General features: G+C 31.0%; 3 protein-coding genes across 3 annotated transcripts in view; 1 reads left to right on the top strand and 2 right to left on the bottom strand.

The window, feature by feature from the left end:
* Positions 1-1,048, top strand: part of LOC107451415 (glutamate receptor U1-like) — an 18,779-nt gene extending 17,731 nt beyond the window's left edge. The window contains exon 8 of the mRNA XM_043043389.2: positions 737-1,048. Coding sequence (XP_042899323.1) covers positions 737-1,031 — 295 coding nt within the window. The 3' untranslated portion in view covers positions 1,032-1,048. The remainder of the gene's footprint in view (positions 1-736) is intronic.
* The window catches only part of LOC107451419 (aromatic-L-amino-acid decarboxylase), a 161,780-nt gene that overhangs the window by 98,273 nt on the left and 37,447 nt on the right, over positions 1-26,060 (bottom strand). The gene's annotated exons all lie outside the window — the stretch shown is intronic.
* Positions 10,480-18,944, bottom strand: LOC107451420 (glutamate receptor 4-like). The gene is made up of 3 exons (XM_043043388.2): positions 18,705-18,944; positions 13,710-13,996; positions 10,480-10,721 (listed from the first exon to the last, which is right to left on the bottom strand). Exons 1-3 carry the CDS (start codon positions 18,903-18,905, stop codon positions 10,508-10,510), a joined length of 702 nt encoding a protein of 233 aa, XP_042899322.2. The 5' UTR covers positions 18,906-18,944; the 3' UTR covers positions 10,480-10,507.

The raw sequence follows: 26,060 nt of genomic DNA, 5'->3' as shown, positions 1-26,060 counted from the left end.
ACATATTTTTAGTAAATACTAAGTCATTAAAATAAATTTGAAATCAAATAAATGACATGTAATTCGTTAAACCTATTAAAAATGCGCTATAGTATAATTCGTGATATAAATCAAAAATCGTCAAATAAATTCGTAATATATAAATCCGTGAAAAAAGCGCTTTCGACAAAATACTAAAATAGAGATCTATCGACAAAGACTACTCACTTCTGCCTAGCTTAATAGTATGAGATTGCCGCAGCTGATGCTCTCTGGTTATTTCAGTTTCCGTTTTTAAAAGCGCTATATTTTGAACCAACTCAGCTTGATTTGGCATGTGACATTTTTAGCTGCAATCATTGGTCGATTCGCCGTGTAATAGAAATAGTAANAGATTGCCGCAGCTGATGCTCTCTGGTTATTTCAGTTTCCGTTTTTAAAAGCGCTATATGTTGAACCACCTCAGCTAGATTTGGCATGTGACATTTTTAGGGGCAATCATTCGCCGTGTAATACAAATAGTAACGTAAACAAAACAAAGCAAACGTTGCCACCGGCGGAAAGGAAATATAGCCAAAATTTGGGAGCCACGTAAGAGAATTATATACATTAGATATAGTGAACACATAAAGACCGACACACACATTTACAATAATTACAATTAAGTATTCTTTTTTCTTTACCGTGATATTTTAACCGATGCATATTTTTATACTGCAGGGAATAATAATATAATTTCTCTTCTGTTTTTTTATAGTATTCTTTGGTTTGTCGAAGGTGGACTTCCATTCAGAAGTTTTATAACATCTACATTATATTACGATATTTGTACAAAGACTATGAGTTCAACTAAAAGAGCTTTAACACTGGAGAGCTTGACTGGAGCTTTTATTGTTTACGGAATAGGCATTTCTATTTCAAGTTTTGTTTTCATTTTAGAGAAACTTTTGTGCCGTAGGAGGAACAATTCTATTCTTTGGTTAAAAGATGAGAAAATTGTAAGAGAAAACAGATCGATGGCAATCAAATCGCATTTTTTCCGGCTTCAATAAATGTTTTTCAAAACCAATAGGATGGAAAATTTTTATACAATGTTTTTCTTTCTTCAGATTTGTATGGCTTCTTTTTAACTATCTTCAATTATTCCACTAAAAACATCTTTCTTTCTCTTTATAGTTTAACCTTTAAAATTATTCTATTTTTATTTTCTTTAAAAATAATATTTAAAACAAAGCAAGCATAAATAATAAATTATTACAAAAATTTAAAAACAATTTTTAAGAAAGTTTGAAACAAGTTTAAACCCTAATTATTTTCATTAACGAAAAGTTTTTTATTTTTTAATGCATATTTATTATTGTTTTTTTTACGATCAGAGTTAAACTACATAAAAAGGTAGTTATTGTTGTATTCCTGCTAAAATTAAGCTTTTAGTGGCTATAAAAATACGTTAAAATGTTTTACGTTATAAACTAAATGCTTCATTAAAATAAAATAATTTTTTTAGCAATATTCTGAAGATTTAGTTCTTATTATTTCTTTACAATTTTAAATAGTTATTTTGTATCCATTTTCTTCATCGTATTTTCACTTGAAATTTATTATATACGCAAATATGATTTATAAGTAAATACACTCTATAGCAAAAAAATCGACGAACCAAGAAGGAGTTGTCCGATTGAAACGAAATTTGGTGGATAGGAAGACAATGTACATAATAGTAAATGATTAAAATTTCAGAACAATTGAATAATTTATTGCAGGATAACAGTAACAAGTTCAATAAGGTGTTGATCCGCCTCTAGCCTGGATACAAGCTGTCACACGCCGTGGCATAGACCGATAAAGCTCCCGGATGGTCTCTTGCGGTATTTCCTGCCAAATTCGATCCAATTGTCGAACGAGGTCATCAACATTCCGTGCCAGATGCAATCGCCTTCCCATCATATCCCAGACATGCTCGATGGGAGAGAGATCTGGTGATCTGGCAGGCCAAGAAAGAGTTTGACAAGCTTGCAGACAGTTCATAGCAACACGTGCCGTATGTGGTCAGGCATTGTCCTGCTGAAGAACCAGCCCAGGGCGCTGCAAAAGGAACGGTAGCAAGCAGGTCTTAAGATGTCGTCGACGTACCGCTGTGCAGTAAGTATACCTCTAATGACGACCAAAGGGGTCCGGCTTTTAAAGGAAATGGCACACCAGACCATCATGCCTTGTTGAGGCCCAGTGTGGCGTGCAATAGTGAAGGCAGGATCCCCCTTCTGCCCTGTGCGTCTCCAAATACGTCTTCGATGATCGTCAGGACACAGTTGGAAGCGGGAATCGTCGCTAAAGACTATGCGTCCCCAGTCGGCATCATTCCAGTCATATCTGTTCAAAACATTCATACATACGAAATTTCAAAGCAATCGGACGATTGCTTCTTGGTGCGTCGATTTTTTTGTTATAGAGTGTATAGCATATAAAGCATTAAACAACTGTAAAACGAGAACTTTTTTTCGATGAAAAACTGAGCAGTAAATCAATATCCCACGATTCTTTATAATAAAATAAATAAACATCACTTTTAGTTTTAAATTTTTAATTTTGTATAATAATAAAATAAAGCCTTATAAAACATTAAGTAGATAGTTAACCATAATAATGAAATATTAAGTTTTTAGCTCTTTACTATATTGTAAAATCTTTTGCAAAAGTCGAAGCAATTTACATTGCTGTATTTGAAAACCTAACCAACTTTGGGGGTTAGATTTTTTTTGAATATTCAAAGCAATAGTAAATTTCATGCTTCAATATTTTATTTCATAAAATTGATTTATAATGATTTTGATTATTACCATTTGTAAGCAGCTTGAACAACGAATAATCGCGGGGATCATTATTTAACCAATTAAGCTCCAAAAGAAGTTAAAGACTGGTAACTAATTTTTTTTTATTCTTTATATTTACATTGGGAAAGCGGAACATTAATTTCAATAAAAAAAATATCAATAACATGTAAATCTAAGTTTATGTTTAAAATCATCAGTTATTATATTTTTTAATAAAAGTATTAGCTTACAATAACAAATTTCCATCAAATTTATATACGATTCTGTAACTACTTTTTTCATTAAAACGCTTTCCTTATTACTGAAAAGAAAAAATAGCTGGTATATGCTTAAGTTCGGACGAAATTAAATAAACTGAGCATATTCTTAATTCAGTGCAGTTTGCACTCCGGAAACGAAACTAAATTGAAGTAAAATCATTTCATTTCTAGCTTGATTTTGTAAGGAAAAAATGTCTCTGATAACTAAGAATTATTACCAATTACTTCCCGCTTTGGGAAAGAGTCTGGTAAATTCATTTTAACTTTTATAAGTATTGGTAGCTTTCATTGTTAATTCACAACAACTTTATATATTATACAGCGCAGCCAGCGATCTATGCTTAGTGTGGAAAGTTCTTTCAATAAAACTATTTCCTACGCCACCGCATGAAAAGTTACTTCTCGATGAAGCTTTCAAAATAATAACAAAACTAGCCAATATAATTGAAGCTTTTGTTTCTGATCGTCTTCTTTTCTAGAAAATATTTTGACAAAATTGTAGTAGTTGCAGACCTGTATTATGGTCAGCTAGGACTTCCTTGAATGAAATGATAGACTCATTTGTATTGATAAGAAAAACGCCTTTATTAAATATGTGGTAGCACATATGTAATTAAATTCTGTGGATATTTCATTTGCAGGGATGCCAACTTGTTCCGCTTTGTAGAAAAATGTTTCCTAGTGGTAACGAAATTTAAGCTGTTTTTAGTTCAGTATTTTTCATTTTAAGAACATCAAAAATTTCAGGTATCATATGAAATGCAACGTTATTGCAGTTATCTCTACCAATTTGCATTTCACTTACCAGAAAGAGCCGCCTTAAAGATAAAATTTCAAGAGGGATAGGAAAAGGGCCGCTAACGGCCTCAGACGCCCAGATAGATTTTGATGATGATAATGCAGTTATCTCGTTGACCCCACAGTATATAACTACACTGTCAGAACTCATTGATCATCCATCCACATGAATACTCCTTTACTTCATTTGCATTCCACCACCTCATCGACTCAACACAAAGTTCAAGTTAAAGATGAATGGAAAAAGGGCCGCAAGCGTCCTCAAGGGCCAAGATGTCTAATACAGTTCAGTTCACTGCAGTTATCACGTGGTAACACTTTCAAAAAGTGGACGTAATTACCATTAGTCTACAAGTTTTAAAATTTTATTTATTACCAATTTATTGAAACTTTTGCAGAAAGCGGAGCCGTTGACATACCTGTATTTATACAGCTCTCAATACGATTTACAACTATTGTAGCGCTCACTTATTTTCATAACCAAATATAAATTTTAATATTATTAATAATTTTTGTTGGAAACGATAACGTCTTGCTTATCCACGATCAATGCTTATTATGAAATCATTTAGTTTTTCCGCATTATATTTTTATAAAAGGGACTTTTTCTTAAAAGGAACATATGGGTTTACGTATATATTAATTGTAATTTTTTTTTTAACAATATGAGCGATAATGCTCAAATTTGGAAAACATGCCTTTATTTTCAATAAATAAATGAAAAATAAGATTAGTAACTTTATTATTTTATTTTAAACATTTATTTCTTACAATTATTTCGTTCTTGTATTGATATAGGTAGCTCTCTGCTATTAATATAAATAACGGTTATCTATATATATATTTCTCTTTCACGGCGACAGAAAAAGCCTCATTACAACTCCCCGAATGGCAACGCTAGAAAATCGACCAATGATTGCCGCTAAAAATGTCACATGCCAAATCTATCTGAGATAATTTAACACATAGAGCTTTTAAAAACGGAAACTGAAATAACCAGAGAGAGCATAAGCTAGGCAGAAGTGAGTAGTTTTTGTCGATAAATCTCTATTTTAGTATTTTGTCGAAAGCGCTTTTTTTCAGGAATTTATATATTACGAATTTATTTGACGATTTTTGATTTATATCACGAATTTATTTGTTTTACTAGAATTTATTTGTTTATGCAGGTTTTTCCATTGCAATTCACTTATTTCAATTTTTAATAGACTTAATTATAGCCAAAATTTTAACCTTTTTAAGGAGATATCAGTTTTGGAAATTTTATCTTAAGATTTTATACTATAGCACATTTCTAATAGGTTTAACGAATTACATGTTATTTATTTGAATTCAAATTTATTTTAATGACTTAGTACTTACTAAAAAGATGTAATTTTTTTTTAAAAAAAAGTTGTTATATGGATTTGAATGATTGTTTTGAATTCTTAGAATTTTGTGCATTTGCAATGCACTTAAGTTAGTAGTGAGCGAAGCGACTTTGGTTTGCGAAACAAACCATATAAGATAGCGTAGCAATTTTCGGGGTTGGCGAGCGTCAGCGAGCAGGGGGCGCAGCCCACTAGTTCATATAAATAACTGTTGTTAATGGACAGAAGTGAAAAACAACGTGAATAACACACAAATCAAAAATAGAAATGAACTTATTATAGTTTCGGTTCTCCAAACAACAACCTTGCGAAGCAAAGAATAATATGTTAAAACATAAACTTAGTTAGCATTCGAAGAATTTTCCCAAAAGCGTAGAAAGTTGGCAACTCTGAACTGGTATTAATAACATGTGGGGGAAAGTAGTTACAGACCATGTCAACCGTCATCTATGAAAAGGTACCCCGACATAGAGTCGAGTTAACATGTCTTATATACTAGTGAAATGCAGTTGTAGTTTTGTAATGGTAGATACGCTACAAACATTTTATTTCTTTATTTTATACAAAGGAAATTGACCATCAGAATCTACTACCATTTATTAATTAACCTATGAAATATTTCGCTAAAAATATTTATGTTAAAATAATTAAAGGAAGAAAAAGATAATCATAATTAATTCTGACGAAACAAACAGTAACAATTAAAATGTTTTCTCTGCAAATATTTTATCGTTTGCAGGCAAATAGCACCTCTGCAACACATAAATAGCACTCAATAAAGTCTAAATTTTAATATGGGAATATTAAAATGTAGACTTTAGTGATTTAAATCAATTCAATTAGTAGAATTCTAACTAAATACTTAAATTTTAATACTTATAACTAGTATTACGTTAAATAGTATTCCATTTAAAGAAATTTCTACTTGAATTGATGTTGGAAACATTGTTTTGCACATGAAATGTTGCGATTTCTTTTAAGATTGTGTTATGAAATATTTTAATGAATGTTGATTATTGTTGCATGAAAAAAAAGGTAAAATGGTAATGTTCCAAAAATCTACTCTGATTATTTTTAAATTAACGATGTAATATTTTACTTAGTCACGATATAATATTTTACATAGTTAAAAATTTTAATACTTTAATAAGTATTACGTTAAATAGTATTCTATTTAAAGAAATGTCTACTTGAATTGATGTTGGAAACATTTTTTTGCACATAAAACGTTGCGATTTCTTTTAAGATTGTGTTATGAAATATTTTAATGAATGTTGATTATTGTTGCATGAAAAAAAAAGGTAAAATGGTAATGTTCCAAAAATCTACTCTGATTATTTTTAAATTAACGATATAATATTTTATTTAGTCACGATATAATATTTTACATTGTCATGATATAATATTTTACATAGTCATAGTCACGAAATAATATTCTACTCAAAAAATGTCTACTTGAATTTATGTTAAAATATAAATTTTCTTTTGACATGAAACGTTGCGATTTCTTTAAAGATTGTGTTGTCGAATATTTTAATGAATGTTGATGTCATGAAAAAAAAAGTAAAACGATAATGTTCCAAAAGAAATTTATTATGCTTATTTTTGAAATTCCAAAAACTGATTATTTTTAAATTCACGATAAAATTTCCCATTATTATATCCTTACGTCAGAGAAATACCAAGAAATGCGTCCATTGGCCTTGAGATTTATTTGATACCCAAAGGGGTTGTTATATAATGTTATTTTTACTAGAACAAAATTAATTCTTTCCTTCTGAGAAATAGCGAAATTCATCACATGCTTGAATGAATAGGGACTATTCTAGTTGTAAAGAATGACGCCTATGACAAGATAAACTAAATAAACCAATTGACGGCGAAAAGTTTTCAACTTTCCATTTATGAAAACGATATCCTCCGGGTGTGAAAGAAACGGCGCGAAAGAAACAGAAAAAAATGTACGAACGCTGTAGCGTTCGTAAATTTTTTCTAGTCTATCTTATGGAATATTTTTATGAAATGAGATATCCGTGGAAAACATCTCGAGATCGTATTTTATGGTCTCTTGCATTGGAATGTTTGTTCATTGCATGATGTCTTAAGAAATTAATTTTCTAGAAGTTCATTTATTTATGAAATGATCTGACAAAAAGGAAAAAAGTTTAAAGTACAAAAACTTATGAAGAAACTGTATTATTTATCGCCTGATGAATATTTATTCACTTAATTATAACTGGCATATTTATTTAGCTAGATCTTTCTATGATATCCTGAGCCATTTTATTTTAAAATTATTTTAATTATTTTCATTCAATTTTTACTTTCTTACTACTATTTTTTAATAACAAAAATTTTAAAACCTACGCTTTTCAAGTAGACTGAAAAAGAGATATCGATTTTAATTTTGAACTAAACAAAAACTAAAGAATTTTTTGAAGGAAGCAGGATGAAAAGTAGTTTACAAAATAGAACTACTTGTTGTATTACAAAATAGAATGGGATTTTATTTTATATCAGACAGATATGAAATAGAAATACTAAAAACTATCTTTCAGCTGTCTAAGAAAGAGAAAGCTATTTTATTTTCTTCAGACCTAAAACGAAAAAATTAGGGCACGTCACTTTCATAATATACTAGGTGAGGGAGTGGATTTTTCCGAAGTTAGTAGCTTTATTGCTAAAGTTATGTGTCTTAAGTTTTTTATTTATTCTGATCAAAATAATGTTGATTTCTATTTTTAGGTCTACTCATAAAAAGTGTTTTTAAAAGTTTTAATTGGTTTTATTATTTTCTTCCTTTTAGTTTCGCTTCTGTAAGTTTATGTCGAGAGCCGGTCAAAATTTTGATAGGCGATAAAATGGCGACAAAAATCGTTTGCTCAATTAGGAAACAATTGGGTATAATATGAAAAAAACACAACTACTTCGATTTAGTAGGAACAACATATGACGCAATGCTAAACGAATGGAATTTAGTTGTTGTTTATTTAGTTATTGTTATTAGNCGTTTGCTTAATTTAGGAAACAATTATAACTTGTACTGGCAGCAGGAACAGAGCTTTAGTTGAAATCTGAACACTTTATAGCTAGTCCGACAGTGGTCGAATTTTTAATTGACGATTGGGGAGAGGGGGGGGGGCTACTTTCAGCGATCAATTGAAGCTTTTTATCATCCACTCTTAAATTTTAGCACTAGCTAGCTCCAGTATAGAGCTCACTCTTAAATTTTAGCACTAAAGCTAGTCGGAAAGTTGCCGTAATTCAGATTAACGTTAAATTTCCATTGGCGTCAATTTTTGTTTGTAGCAGTCATGAAAAAAATTAAACTTTTAAAAACATCATATACAGGGCAGAACTGATTCATGAACACTCTAGTTAGTCAGAAAGTGGTCGATATTTTCGTTTGATGATAATTTATGCTTATAATGGCCAAAACATGGTTCTCTGTCAATTCGCTGCGTACAATTTGCAGTGGGATAATCCGCCGTGAGCACAACTCATCGCAACGGCAATTCGTCATGGTCACAACCACAACTCATCACTCAAGAATTCGTCCTGAGCACCAATTTGTCACAGGCACAACTCGTCGTGAGCACAGAAGAGAATGCATGCATTAATATTTTATTCGTTTTTTAAAAAGCCGAGTATGCTTTTTCAATTTTTTTTATTTAATTATTTTTCTCAGAAGTGGATACGTATTCTCTACTTAATATAAATTGTGTCTAAGCCTTAAAAAAACATGTAATGTAAAACATCAAATGAATATCGGCAAGTATATACAGTTTATAGCCCTTATCTTTAAAATGATAAAATATCTATAATATCTTTAAGGCGACAAAGGGCTTTCAAAAAATTTTTTTTGAAATTATAAAGGGATTTGCTTGAAATTTTCGGGATACATTTATATTGCTAAAAGCAACTTTTATACAAAATTTCAAAAAAATATTTCAAAATTTAAGAAATTAAAAAATTTAATTTTTTCAATTTTTTATGTTTTTTTATATTACTCCTCGCGTCTGAAATTTTGTCAAAATGACAAAATTCTTTTAAAATATTACATATTAGGTAATATTGAAAAAATTGTTGGAAGTACTTTTTTTATTTTTTATTATAGAAACAAATAACATTAAAAAAACAGTAAAAACCTACATTTTTAGGAAAAAATCATGATACCTCTATAAAATATCAAGTATAAAAAAAATACTATTCACTTAATTCAAAAAACTTTTCCAAAAAAATGTTAATAATATTCATAAATATATAGCATTAAATTCTCAGGTGAATAGAATGAAAATTCATTACGCTGGAACAGTTTGAAAATTGTAAATTTCTCAAAAAAGACATTTTGAGAAAAATGACTTTTAGTACTTTTTCATTGCAAATTTTACATCTGAGCAAATATTTCTTCTTTTTAATATAAATACCTATAAATATTGTCTAATGAACTAGTTTAATAATTACATACTTTAAATTTTTTTAAAAAATTAACAAAATATTCATCTAATTTTAAATTAATTTTAAACTAAACTAATTTTAACAGTTACCTGCAGACAAAAAAAGGGGCGTGGTCAAAACTGAAATGGCCATAACTTCATCAATTTTACTCTTATTCCAGAAATATTTTTTTTTAAATGCTCAGTTAAATGCCTAAATTTCAAAAATATAAAATGTAAAATATCGATTTTTTGACAAATTTTTGCTTCTTTGAAAGTCCCTTGTCACCTTAAAGTAAAGTGAAAGGCAAATGATTACCGGGTAATATTTTAATTGTGCATTCCATATCACATTAACCAAAAGACATAATTATAACTAATAATAACAGGATTAACCTTAATAATAATACAGCAGGAATGTATGGGCATTGCCTGATATTCCTTACACTATTATCTTTTAAGATACAAGGCCAGTGTTCAGTATACACTTGTCCAGTATTCCCTACACTGTTGATTTTTTAAGCTTAAAGACCATGTCCGTTATACCCTGCACTGACATTTTTTTCTTTCAAATCTATTGTAAGTGAGAAAATCGTAGCCACCTCCAAGAGGGTAAAAAAAAATCCGTTTCAAATTTGAAAATAAATTTTGTGTGTCTTGTCTGTCTCAGAAAACTATTGGCATTCATTATCTACCTTTCCCATTTTCAAAAATGAATAAATAAATAAATCTACTTACATAAGGAGGAAAATTTGTATTAAAGGGATTATCTAAAAAAGGTGTTTGTTCTTAAGGAATGCATGAATTTATTTATTTCAAATATTTAATCAAATCTATATCATTCTAGTTCTGTAGTACACTTTTTCTATCGTAAATGCTAATAACGATATAATCATCCCAAAAGCCAGCAAACAGAAAGCTCCAAATAAATCTTTCAAAGATAAAGCTTTAGTAGCAGGATTCTTGGCCTGAGTGCAGATATCGTAATACAAAGTTGATGCTATAAAACTTCTGTGGAGAAGACCAGCTTCCACGAATTTAAGAAGACTGAAAAAAAAAAAAGAATTTTGGCATGAGAAATAATAGCATATAGAATAAAAAAAAAATTTAGGCTAATCCGTGATGATCACCCACAATATATATTTCCATAAAGCCAATATAGCAAGAACATTCGAGATCGTGAATTAATATTTAATCAAGGAAGAAACAATAAATGCTATCATTGATGGAAATCGGACGAATAGTTGGTAATCTCAGTTGGACAATTTTAAAAAATGCGGTTTTCCGAAAAAAATAAATTATTGAAATTTGAAAATGTATCTATGACACACTTTTGAATTGATCCTAGTAACTTTTCTAGATATCACTAGTAAGAAAAGTGAGATAATAAAATTCCAAAACTAGTTAAATTGCCTGATGAAATTTGAAGGTATTTCTAATAACCACCTGCCTCTGGCATTCAAACAAGTTTCTGCATGGTTAGTCCCGTTTCATCAGAACACATTTGTTAGGTTTCAATAGTGTTTTTTATTGCATCTAATGTGTTTTTTTTACCAGGATTATATAAATATATATTAAGGGTTGCCGTTACAGAATACCCTGCAAAGATTTAAAATATTATTATAAACTTTCAAAATGTCGAGTGGGCCCCCTAGGAAAAATACTAGTAGGGGATGCGTTTTTATATTCAGATTGATTTGCAAATATCCTACGAAACGTACGGAATATCCTGCATCTTACTCAGTTTTAGAGAACAATAAAAGTGGCAAAATAAAAAGTATGATAAAAAATAAAGTTTAATAAAGTTAACTGAACATGAATTGAAGTCATATCTAAAACGACTTTAAAATTTTCTTTAGTAAACTACATAGGGATTGTCCAAATAGTTTTTTGACTTAGATTATTTTACAGTAGAAATCCAAAACCATGTTCTTACACTCGTAGAGCATACATTACCGAACAAAAATGCAGCTAGTTATCACTTTCTAATATACCTCTACTTAAATTTATAGCACTACATTATAAATTTTATTGTTTTTATTCTCTAGGAAAACTTTTCATTCGTGTAGTTTAAAATTCAAACCATAAGTCCCTTTCAGTTTAAGTAATAGAGCTAAGTACTACTGAATAATGCCACATTTTTATTCTTTTAATAGTTGATGGTTGTACTACCAATAGTAATTAGGGATTAAATTTTCAACCAACTTATAAATACAATCCTCATTTAATTGGAAAATCTATAAAAAGAGCAACTTCCAAAAAGGAATCGAAAAAATTGTTAAGTAGTGAATATTATAAAATTTTTGATTATTATGTTATATTCTGTTTAAGTATTCGGTTGGAATGTATGAAATGTCGGATTTTTAAGTGGATATATAAAACTGCATTTTTTTTCTTTAAATGCTGTTGAATTAATCAAAATATGCTCCATTTGCTTCAATACACTTTTCAAAAAGTGCATAGATGCCTGCCATAAAGAAGTTCTGAACCTACCTTTAGAATCAATAGACTATATGATATGGAATCTTTCAGACTGTCTCTATTTTCATACTGTTTAGTCCGCAAAAATTAGTGAAAGATAAGCATGAGAATCTGCATGAGCCTATTTGTGTGAGAATCTCTAGGCTTTTTCACCGGATCTCTCACTAATCGAATTTCATTTGAACATTTCGAATAGTTTTTACGAGCTAAACAGTTTGAAAATGGAGACAGTCTGAAAAATTCAATATCATAGTATATTGATTCTAAAGATCCGAACTTCTTTAAGATAGGAATCTAAGTATTAAAATCTCGTTCGGAAAGGTTTATGGAGTACATTTTGATTAAAAAAACAGCTTTTGAAAAAAAAAAGATATGCAGTTCTTTTATGCACTTAAAAATCTGGAATTTCATAAGCATTAACTTAATTCATTCAACAAGAATTATTTATCAATGTTAAAAAGTTGCTACATGTAGCGATAAAAGCGTGAAAACTCATTATAAAATGATGAAAGGATTCTTCATGAATAAGGTAGTCGTAGCCCTGGCAGTACTTTAAGATTACTTTTGCCACAAGTATGGGTACGATACTAACTTAACATTACTTCATTTAAAATTGAAAAGAACGGGTATAGCAGGACAAAGAGGTGAGGTACGACCTTTCAGCTAGGTAATCTAGGGCTTAGTTTCAGCAAAGTTGACATTTTTGAATCAACGGCTGCTTATGTTTCTTTAGTAATTCGTTTTATTCTTTTTTTGCATGTTTTAATAAAATTTTTAAAGCAGATGTGTCTCAGGGGACAGAATTTCGAATTCCAGCAAGGACTGGTCGATACGGCTTTTGATCTCAACTAACACCGACCACAATGCCGGCATAGAATATCCTCATTGGTAGATGGATCACAGTTTAGAACGCCCTTTCTGTCGGGCTAACCAACGAAGGTTTTAGTCGTTTTTCTCTTTATGTAGCGCAAATGTGGTTTGGTTACAACAAAAAATGATCCACGAAAGCTAGTTTGTCTCAATACTTGATCCAAGAGTTCCTTGTCTTCAGGTTTTGGAGCAAACTTTCAAGACTACATAAGTGAAACCAATAATTAGTCAGCTGCAAAAATATTTAAAAAAAAATAATAAATAATATTTAGGAATGCGCGACTAAAATGCTTAATTTGAACTTGATTTATTATTACTACTTGATTACTTCTATTACGTTTCAAACTAAATAGAATATAATTCCTGATGTAACGAAATAAGTGATGAAATCATGCCACTAAGCCTTTTAGAACGTAAAATAGTGATTGAAAAATTTCTTTTCAAATTTTAACGCATTTTGAAGGGTAGCATTTTGACATACTTTCCTACTTTAAATATTAAAAATAAGTTATTAACCTAGCGTTTTCAAAACTTAAAAATTTATCTGCAAGAAAAAATATTGCACCAGGATAATTTTTTTACACAATAACCCACTAGGATAAAGTTGTTACACAATTTTTAAAACTTTTTGTATTTTGTGTATTTATACGTGTTACCTAGTTATTGTTATTCTATATAACTTACTTCTGCTCGAATTGTTCCTTTACAACTTTCGAAAACTGTTTATTGAAAGCTATTGCAATATATGCAGAACAGAAGCTTATTGGAGTGGCACGTATATTGCATTTTCCAGTTTGTCTAAATCTCTCGCCAATAAGAGCTCTCATAAACATATTCTCACTAAAAAAGACCACTTTGCCATCTTCAACTTCATCCATCCATGGAGGAATCTTTCTAAAATCATTAAGATTTGGCTCCAAATTACCAGCCATCCGTTGCCAAATTGATGCATATAGTACATTGTATTTGTTCTAAAAAGTAATTAGGTATAAACGGTTAATGCTATTATTTTTCTCAAATGAAACTAAAGTAAGTTAGTTATCAGTTTTATTGAAAATAAACATTGTAAAGGAAATATCTTTTCAATTTCTTGTACCTTATTTTGTTATATATAATAGCTCCAAATAAAAAATGTAAAGCAAAGTAGTGATGAGTCGCTTTTGTGACGCTTTTATACATAATTAAAAACAAAACAGTGGTGGCTAAATTTCCTTATTTGTTTTTAGTTGAAATAAAGAAGAAAAATATTTTTCTTAAAAAAAATACAGTTTAGTCTAAGAAAAATATGACCCAATATATTTTATAAAATCGCAAAGAGTTTGACAGCGAATTTTGCTGAATTTTTATTAATTCTGAAAATGTTTTAAAAGTCATTATTAGGTATCAGAAAATCAAAATTTAATTAGCACTTTATATATTGGAATTATTTTTCGTCGTCGAGATCAGATGTACGTCGTCGAGATCAAAATCAGTTTATATTAAATTTACTTTAGCAAGAATCAGATATTAAAGCATCACATTTGATAACATTAAAAATTCTTTTCTTCTAAAGTGCTCTAGTTGCCATCACTGCCTCGGTGTGACATTATCTTGACATGACTTTTTAAAATTGAAGTGATAGATAAAGCTATGAAATTCCACTACACTTTAAATATAAACATGCTGCCAATTTGTTTTCTTAACTTCAGATTTTTTCTTATCCAGGGCTCCCAAAAGTCCGCCAAAATATTCAAGAGGTATCAAACTGCTCATCAAAGCAATTTGAAGTTTTCTTAATTTCGCAACCACTTGAATTTAAGTATTATTTACATAGCAAGTATCATACTTCTATGTATGGAACAAATTTCCAAGCAGTGACCAAGAAAAATTTAATAAACAATTTTGAAAAACAAGAAATGCCAATTTTTAGTACAAATTTTATTACCAGTGTAAAAGTTTTGTGGGAGCCGTGTTTATTATGCCTTAGTTAAGTCTCACAATAAGGCTGAAAATTAGAAAAATTAATTTAATGGAAAGAAGTAACCACCAAATGTTATTTTCTAAAGGAAATTCCCAAACAGACAGGAAAATATCATTGCGGTATTTTAAGAAATATATTATATTCTTACTACATTAATTTACTGCTATTAAAGTTAATTATTACAGAAGAAAGGGAACCCTAATATGTCCTTTAACTACTTAGGTTAGAAGATTTCCATTAATAGTTACTATTTAACACTGAAGCAGCGTCTAGTGGTCCCTCAAAATTAACACAGTGGTATATGAATTTTTGACACAAAATGCATTTCATATTTTTTTTTAAATTTAAGATGAAACATTCCTGATTATCATAATAGTTTGATAACTCAAACACAATTAAAGAGCTATGTTATGAATGGGTTGAAAATTGATTGCAATTTAAGTGGTTGCTGCACTACGTAAGTTTCTTCTGCTTTGATGATAAGTTAGCTACCATTATAAGAATTTTAATGGTTCAGTAGATGCCCTGATGAAGTGGAAATTATAAAGGAAAAACTGAAATTTAACTCTATATCTTTTCAGTAAAACAGAAATCCATTTATTTTTCGAAATATTTACATCCTACAATATTTCTTAACGACCATACTAGTTTTCAGTTATACCTGTGCAGTCTTAACCCCAGGGATGCCACGGGTGATTAAAAAAGTAAAAAGTGGTAGAAACTCAATGGATTTTTATTTATTTATAATTTCTTTAATTATTCAAACGTTGCTACCATTATGGCTCACATTTCAAATTATACATTTTTAAAGCAAAAAGATTCCTTACATTAATGATCAATAGTAAACTGAAAAAAATTTGTTGGAAAAAGTTGCTAGTTCTTTTATTCAAAGTTTTTAATGTTGATAGTCACTACATTTTCAATTGTTAGTCGCTAGTGGCAACCCTTTACCCCTTTCGGGCAATTCCAGATGCAGATCGCGGGCAGGAAATTCTCCAAAAACCTTAATCAAGTCAAACTCCTATTTATACTACAAGTAGTAGATGCGACTGCAATAGTGTTCTAATTTGCTTGTCTCTAACGAGTTCATTGAACCACCTGAGGTTTCAATACCTGTAATTTGTTGTGTAATATTGTGTTTTTGTTAGAAATAGCTGTATTTTATGAAAAATTCTGCTTATAAACAGTTGAAGTCTTAAGGACTCGTTTTATTCATCTCTAATCGAAACGAACCTCTCTGCTCGGTACAACATATTCTGAGTGGAGTGATAGAACTTAGCTCTTTGTTGTTCAAAGAATAGTGATTGCTAAATGTTTAAACGCAATTAGTTTTGCTGGACTGGCTACACTGCACCAGAAAGGGGTGCAGGGATCCCCAACCCTATGCCTGCAGGCACCATGGCACCCGTCGATCGATCTAGGTGCGCCCGCTACTTTTGCCCAACGATAAAATACTTCAATTTTCCATTTTCCCATTAAATGCTATGCAAATACATACTGAAGTACGCTGGCTCAGTAAAAGCAAAGTACTTAATAGATTTCAATAATTAATTGAGGAAATTAAAAATTATCCGGCAACCAAAAATCAAACATTTTTTGAACTAAGAGATCCTCTTTGGCTCGCAGATTTGTCTTTCATAACGGACATAATGGAAAAACTAAATAATTTAAACTTGGAGCTGCAGGGAAAGGACAAGTATGTAGCAAAAATGATAGAGGCTATAAACTCATTCAGAGCTAAGCTAGTTTTGTGGATATCACATTTGAAAATGAAGTCTCTTGCGCATTTTCCAAACATGAAAAAAATTATAGGTGGCAGTGAAATTGACTTATCAACATTTGTCATCAACCTCCAATTGCTTGAAGATCAATTTGAAAAGCACTTTCAACAATTTAATATCGAGCCTTTGATAACCTTTTTTGTTAATCCTTTTACCAACCAAATAAACGTAACCGTAATAGCAACATACATTTCAGAATTTCTTCAAGTAAAGCGCGAAAAGAAGTGGAGATAGAAATTGTGGATCTTCAGAATGACATTATCTTCAAAATTATTATATCAGATGAGAAATTCTGGAATATAGTTGAAGGAATAAATTCCATTCTTAAAAAGAGCAGTACATAAAATAAAATCGTTTCTTGGTTCCACATACTTGTGCGAATCATTGTTTTTGACAATAATATCATGAAGTCAAAATATAGATCCCGAATTACAGATGAACACCTTGACGATTGGTTGCGAGCAGAAATTTCATCATATTCTCCCAATTATGAAGCGCTAGCCAGCGAAATGCCATGCCAAAGACCACATTGACTGTATTTTATGAATAATTTTTATATTTCGTATGTTTTGAAACCAATTTTGTGATCATTTATTTTACACAAAAACATTAATACTAATTATATTCATATGTTAAATTAATTTTTTGTGCATTACATGAAGTGTGTATTATTACCTATGTCTATCAACTATAAATTTATCTTGAAAAACTAAATGGTGCCTGCCATTCGACAGATATTCTGGTATTTGCTCTTAGGTACAAAAAGGTTGGGGACTCCTGCCCTAGGGCAACTGGGACTGTTAGCACAGATAATTGGAGATAGATGAGTCAGTTGGAGGCAGAAATAACATGCTGTGGTGCACAGCTCAAGTAATGATTCATAAGTAAAAGATACAATATAAGATAAAATATATAAAAACTTAATAAATATCTAATAATGAGAATTGAAGTTTTAAAAACAATTTAATTATCTAAAGGGGGGAGCAATTAGTTAATTATCTAGGGTATACTCCCGAGCTGAGAATCACATTTGTTCCTTTCCTCTTCTCAGGAGTATCCATGTGAGTTAAAAAAAGAAAGGGGGGGGGCTATCTATTGTATCGACCTGACACTATCCCATTTGAGAGCAATTATTTCTGGCATTGTTGAAAAATCTTGCGCTTAGTTTGTTATTAAACTCATTCATGATGTCAATATTCAGGCCTCTTCTAATATATTTGTTTGGAATGTGCCAGGGAGCACCTGTAAACCTACGTAGGAATTTGTTTTGCTGAGTTTCGAGTTTCTTAATCTGAGTATTTCTCAGGCAATTCCAGGCCGGAGTGGTATATGTAATAATTGGCCTCATACAACTAATGTATAAATAAATGCCTTTTTAGATTTAATGATAAATAGGAGTGAGGCACACTTCTATTTATATATAGGTTTGGCGACAATGCTCCCGCAGCTTTCGATACGATTCTAAACAATTCTCGTACAACTCCGTAAATTTTAGTTCTATCGCTTCGCAACTTCGAATAAAACTATCATTTTACCGCCAAAATGGTTGCCCAACATCGCGTAAATGTCAAAATTGTCACCAAGTCGGCAAAAATGTCACCAAATTGAGTCTTCCAATGCCTTAGGCTTCATTTTCTCTCTAAATTACGCTCGAGTTACGTGACTTTCTTACAAATTTTCTAATAAAACTGTTTATTTAGGGTCCGTCTGAAATATTTAGCCTTATTATAACGAAAGAATATTCACAAAATAATTTAACACATACAGACAAATTCGTAAAAATATTGTAAGTTATACTTTCTAATGTTTCGACTGACTAAAAATTTTATATCGAATTTTGCTGTTTCAGGAAGAATTTAAATATAAAGAAGTTCTTCAACGCAATTTATGCACAAAAAACAGTTTGCGTTAATGTTTAAGATAAATGTTTAGGTATACTTTGAAACATGATTCTGGATATGTATTTTCGAATGTCTCCACTCTCACATCCTTGTTTTGCATCAGTTGCTCCATAGTTTCTATTTTAGGGTGCATCTTCTCATTTGCAAATGTTGACGTAATTGTAGACTGGTAAAAATTCATCAACACCACGCACATTAAAATCAGCCACATTCCTGACATCATTCGGAAACTCACCATATGTCCTGTGTACTTCAAGTACCACCTATCGCTTCCTCCAAAATCTAAAATGGGTGCCAAATTATATTAATAATTAAGGTGACAATAAATGCACAGAAAAATATAGATTTATTAAATATAAATACTAAATTGTATTTATTAATGGTATGTAAAATAAAGTGAAAAAAAATCTCCTCACCCTGATTAGTTTTTGATTCGTCATTTGATAGACCCTCCGATTTAAACCAGATGGTTTAAATCATAAATGACATGATTTAAACCATATGATTCACCTTATATCCTTCAAGTTCAAAGGCTGATAGCTATAAGCACAATAAGACCTGAAGGTTCTCTAACTCTTAAACTTTCAGCAATGTTTACTTCTAAATTGGAATTATTTTAGTCTGATATTTCACTCCCTCCGTTCCAAATTAGTTGCGACATTTAGGTCGAAAATTTTTTCTCCAAATTAGTTGCTGCATTTAGGTCGAAACTTTTTTCTCCAAATTAGTTGCTGCATTTAGGTTGAAAATGTTTTCTCCAAATTAGTTGCAACATTTAGGTTTAAATTTTTTCTCCAAATTAGTTGCTACATTTCAATTAGGTGGTGTCAAAAATAACTTCCGATGCTGTTTAGTAGATCGGCACCAGTAAAATTATACTACTAATGAATTCACGATTCAGTAGCTAGAAGATAGTTTTATGTGATTACTGGTGGAAGAGTCTTTACAAAAAAGAGTGTGGCTTAAACGCGTGCGAACTCTGGATTTTTTAAAATTAATTTGGTACTGACTTAAAGGAGGGAAGCAAAAAATGCCTGGTAAATAAATGCTGTTAATTGATAGAACAGCACCAGGAAATTTCTCAAATAATGGTCAGGGAAAATCATAAAATCATCAGTGCAAATAATCAATGTAAAAGTATTCAAATGTGGCAACTAATTTGGGACAGAGGAAGTAATTTAGAACAATGATAAAATTTTTAATTCTTTCAAGTTTTTATTGTGTAAAATTTTACAAAAATTTGATTTATCGTTTATTAGTATTTTAGAACAAGACTGTAAATTGTTATTTTACTTGCCTTTTCCTAAAAGGGTACCATAAAACAGCCACATATACTTCATGAAGACTTCTGATTTCGATCGTTTATTAACTTCGGGCTGAGAAAAATAAATCAAACTAGTCGTGCAAGTCACACCAAGTAAACAAATGATGACAAGCAAATAAGCCTATGGAAAATATAATTAAACAAATTACTCTATAACCCAGTAGTCAAACAACATGGCATTTGGTTTACCTTTTTGATCGGCTATTAGAGAATGACATATTTTTGTTTTAGTTTGGAACATTTTATCTCATTTACTAATCTAATATCGATTATATTGGGTTGTTCGGAAAGTAATTTCAGATTTTCCCGACAGAGGACATAATTGTACTTTTATAAATTTTTACATTATAAATTTTAAACGCTGATATACAAAAGCTTACTTGAGAAAAAGTTCGATTGATTCAAAGCAGTGGGTTTTGGTTGGTGCCTTTTTAAATATAGAAAGTGAAAAGTAGCAATTTCGGCATAGTTTATCGAAAAGGTACAAATGCTGTTCAAGCAAGAAAAAAAAATTATCCGCTGAGTATAGGGAAGATGAAGTGATAGTATGCCAGTGCCAAAATTGGTTTGCAAAACTTTAATGAAAATGCATGAAGATGCATTACATCAGTTTAGACTGATGAACACACAATAAAGGCATTCACTTTATTCCTCACGGAGGTTCTCTCCGTTATCAGCAGGATGTCAGTACAATAAGTGGCGTTTATAACTTCCTCTTAATGATGCAAATGTATTGATTTACACTTAGTTAAGCTGTATGACGTCATAGTTGGACCACAAGATTTCAGTTTTGATTTGTTTCTTTTTTTAGGATATTGTATGAATTAATTGCTACATACAAACTGGCAAATGACAACTCGTAAGATCGCTATATTCTCAAAGCTCGACATCATATGGGTTCTAAATGATCTTACGGAAGGAAATTTGTGCCATCTCGTTGACGTCTGTGATTTGCTTCTCAAACATTAAAAAAATAATAATAATAATAATAATATTAATAATAAATCCATTTTTGAAGTGCATGATGACCGGGGACAAGAAATCAGTTGTTTACAATATTTGTTTGGGTCTCTACAACAATTTTTCGACGATAATACCTTTACTTCAAATGATAAGGTGAAGAAAAAATGCATGGATCAGTTTTTTTGCCAGTAAAGAACAAACATTTTATGAGCTATGAATCATTCTATAGCTAGAAAGATTGCAAAAGGTATTGGACCAGAATGGACAATATATGATTCAATAAATTATTTATTCAAAAATTAATACTTTATTATTATTTATTCAATAAATTATTTTAGATAATTATAACTATGAAAATCGTTTTTCATTTTCAAAGAGGAAAAAACGAAATTACTTTCCAAACAATCTAATAGATTAAGCAACTATTTAATAATTGTAATAACTAAATTATTAACATCAGTCGAATTAACTAACTTCAGTTGAGCTAACTAATTACCGTTAATTAACTTTAACTAATTCCGCCTAATTGACTTTAGTTTGACTAACTAACTTCAATTTAATTAGCAAACTTAAGTCAAACTAATTAAATCAATAACTAACCAACAGAATCACTAACAAACTTACCCTAAAAGTCAAATCCTAGATAACGAAATCAATAAATCATTAACTAATGAAACCCTTAGATTGTTTACAAACTAAAGCCCTCAATCATCAATTAACTAACTAAATAATTGTAATTATAATTAAATAACTAAATCACATAATTATTAATTAACAAACTAAATCACTAAAACATTAGCTAACTAGTTCTCAAAGTTATAAATTAACTATATCATTACCCTCTAACTGCGTTATTAAACCACTTAATGAATTATTAGTAAGTTACTGACTGAAATATTAAACTACTAAACGACTCAATGAATCCATAAATCACCATATCAGTCCGTAAAGCATTAGTTGAATTACTAAATTACTAACCGATGACTAAAACACTAACTGAATCACTAAATCACATATTGAATCACTAAATCACATATTGAATCACTAAATCGCATATTGAATGGCTAAGTCACATATTGAATCACTAAGTCGCATATGGAATCATTAAATCAATAATGGAATCACTAAATCACAAACTGAAGAATGGTAAAAGCCAATATATTTCGATTGAGAGTCTTCATAAGTTTAGAAGCGAATGAAGTTATTATATTATCAGGCATATCTTTCTGCAAAACTAATAATTCAATAGTCCGAGTTTAGTTCTTTTGATAACTTCAACTTATAATACTTGATAGTCTAAAAACTTGTTTCATTTCACCTAACAATGTAAAGTCACCGGAAAAGGCAACAAGTAATAAAAAAAGGAAATTATTAAAATGTTTTTAGTTGTTAAAGTCTATTCTTTTTAGTTTTGTGCATGTTTGCGCACTGTTAATAAATACCGATCAGTGTTTGTTTACTCGAATCAAATACAAACGTTACTTGTTTTATATACTTGTTTACAAATAAAAAATTAACAGAAATAAATAAATTGAATAAATGACTTACCAATAGAGGAAATATTTCGAATATCATGAATGGACTTTTACTGGAAGGAACCATACCAGATATGAGAGCTAGCTGAGAAAAACTGAGTGGAGTAGCGAAACTCATCACCCCGGCTCTTTGTTCGTTCATAAAATATGGTCCAGATAAATCAGTTTTCTGTTCAGAACAGTTGAATACTTCATATTATTTACAAATAGGTTTTCCACAATCAACCTTTTTTAATCTTTACCCCTTTTATCACTTCTTTTAATTAGCACTTTGTATTTTTTTAGAAACTTAATCAAAAATGATGTGAGCCTTCCTGGCCGAACGGTCTCGCCGATCCCGCCGTTATCGGGAATGTATCTTTACGGCGAACTTCTCTAATCTGTGAAAACTTAAAGTCTGATCATCCATACTTCGTAATTAGCTTAGCATACAAGCCTGCATATTTTTGATGCGTAATGATAAATAAATAGAATGAAACAAACAAACAAACAAAAAATTTTATCAAAGCAAGGAAAAGACAAAAATGTTATCAAAATTTTATTTTCATTTAATAATCAGCGTTGAACAGCCGAACCATTTCTGAGTTTACGACTATCAACGTTCAAACCAGAAGCTTCGTAATTTCGAACCCAACCCAGAAGACAAGGGAACTCCTCGATCATGCATCGGGATAAGCTAGCCTTCGTGAAGGACTTTTTTTGATGGAACTGACCCACATGTGCTTTATATAATAGAGAGGAAAAACCACGAAAACCTCCTGCGGTTAGCCCGATGGCAAAGGAATTCCAACTCCCATGATCCCTCTAGCACTGAGGATATTTTTACGTCAGCGCTTTTGTCAGTACGAACAGGGAGCTTAATCCGCATTAACCAACCACCACTAGGAATCGAACGGATTACCTCATTGGTAGACCGCTCAATTCTCTGGGCCAGAGAGGCTCAGCTATCAAAGTTATACTTAATTTTGTAATCGTTGTTGAAAAGCCGATCCAATTTTTTGTGTTTACGACTACTAATGCTTAACTCCGTAGCCTTGCAATTTTGAATCCAGTCCAGAAGACATCGGATGGATTATTGGAGAGGAAAGCGTTCTAAAAAATCTAAACTAGTCTTATTATCTGATGAAATCTGGAAGTGTTTCAGTATGGAAAATTGGCTCAGCATTGCCCAATGCCAAAGCTTCTTCTTTTCTACTACATTACTGGAAAATTTGAAATTTGTTGAGTCATAATGTCATCATAATTGTTGAATTATAACGTCGTTAAACTTACTGTGACCTTAGTATAGTGCTAAGTTGAGCCATATTTTCATAAGTCTTAAACTTAAACTATGATTCAATTTAAACAAAAATGGTTCTATGTTTTCACCTCTTTTGTTTCCAACAAATTTACACCATGTTATGGTTTCCACGTTGGGCCGATATTTCTGGATGTATACAGTCACAACGATCGAAAAGTTTGCTCGTTTTGAACGTATGGGTTGCTTAGTTTGCAACAAATTTACACCGAGTTATGGTTCCACGGTTAATCGATATTTCTGATAGTATACAGTCACAACGATCGAAACCTTTGTTCGTTCTGAACGTATGGCTTTCTTAGTTTGCAACAAATTTAAACCGAGTTATGGTTCCATGGTTGATCGATATTTCTGGGAGTATGCAGTCACAACGATCGAAACCTTTGTTCGTTCTGAACGTATGGCTTTCTTAGTTTGCAACAAATTTAGACCGAGTTGTGGTTCCATGGTTGATCGATATTTCTGGGAGTATGCAGTCACAACGATCGAAACCTTTGTTCGTTTTGAACGTATGGGTTTCTTAATTTGCAACAAATTTATGCCGTGTTATGGTTCCACGGTGGATCAATATTTCTGGGAGTATACAGTCACAACGATCGAAACCTTTGTTCGTTTTGAACGTATGGCTTTCTTAGTTTGCAACAAATTTAGACCGAGTTATGGTTCCATGGTTAATCGATATTTCTGGGAGTATGCAGTCATAACGATCGAAACCTTTGTTCGTTTTGAACGTATGGGTTTCTTAGTTTGCAACAAATTTATGCCGTGTTATGGTTCCACGGTGGATCAATATTTCTGGGAGTATACAGTCACAACGATCGAAACCTTTGTTCGTTCTGAACGTATGGGTCTTTTAGTTTACGGTAAATTTACATCGTGTGATGGTACCACGGTGAATCGATATTTCTGGGAGTATACAGTCACAACGATCGAAACCTTTGTTCGTTTTGAACGTATGGCTTTCTTAGTTTGCAACAAATTTAGACCGTGTAATGGTTCCACGGTGGATCAATATTTCTGGGAGTATACAGTCACAACGATCGAAACCTTTGTTCGTTCTGAACGTATGGGTTTTTTACTTTACGGTAAATTTACATCGTGTTATGGTACCACGGTGAATCGATATTTCTGGGAGTATACAGTCACAACGATCGAAACCTTTGTTCGTTCTAAAAGTATGGGTTTTTTAGTTTGCAACAAATTTACACAGTGTTATGGTTCCACGCTGAACCGAAGTTTCTGGGAGTATACACTCATAACCATGGAAACGTATGTTCATTCTGAAGGTTCTAAACGATCAGGGTAAGCCTGTGACACAGATTCCTGAAACTGCCCAAGCTCTGTGTCTTCAGGGATAACACATGAAAGCGTTTAATCTCTCATCTACGGAGACATCAATTTTTTGACCGAAAATTATGTGTGATACTCAAGTGAAGCGTTATATTTTGGCCCCTCTGTCAGTTTCCATATTTTTTTTTTAATTAAAAGAACAATATATGAATTAAGAGAAGATCGAAGTTAGACTACAAAAGATAATTAAAAACTTTAAAATTAATCTTTATTAATTACGTTAGAAATTGTTGCTCCAATCATGCCATTCCATGTTCCATTTGCAAGCCTAGTTCCAAACATTAAATCTGGTTGAACTATCGCATCATACCTGTAATGAAAGTAATGTGTAGTATTGAAACACATAAAGAATAAATAAGGGTGTTATATTAATAAATATAAATTCCTCTTGTTTGAAAGAAACTTTTAGCGCTATAAGCAAGATAGCGTGCAAACGTTGCAACTGATAGGGTTGTATAATTCTCGGCTTCTTTTACTGATAACTCATTTCTAATGTTTTGCTAATTATTAATTACACGTTTCATTAATATACAAGAATTCATTAGTTACGAGAATAACGCATAAAATGACAATCGATTACGACTGATATATATTGGATTCATAATTGACCACCTAGGCCTACTCGAAGTAGAAAGGAACAGCTGCTAATGTAAACAAATGCCAAGATTTAGCACCCAATTAGGGTAGATATCAGGATGACGTCGCTTGCAGGTATCTAACTGAAAATACGTTGACAATTGATGACACGCGTTCATGATTAAGACTATCATTAATACTATAAATGTAGATAGAAAACTAATAAAAAAATATTTACACCAAGAATTTTTTTTATTTTATTAATAAACATTTTACATCTAACAGCTTAAATACAATCTCTTCAAAGGTAAGAAATTTCTCTCTCTGTGCATGTATATATATATATAT

Source organism: Parasteatoda tepidariorum, chromosome 8 (assembly GCF_043381705.1).
Source record: "Parasteatoda tepidariorum isolate YZ-2023 chromosome 8, CAS_Ptep_4.0, whole genome shotgun sequence".
In the NCBI taxonomy this organism is placed as follows: Eukaryota; Metazoa; Arthropoda; class Arachnida; order Araneae; family Theridiidae; genus Parasteatoda; species Parasteatoda tepidariorum.
The sequence above is the reverse complement of the archived record's forward strand: the minus strand, read 5'-3'. Positions and strand labels throughout refer to the sequence as shown.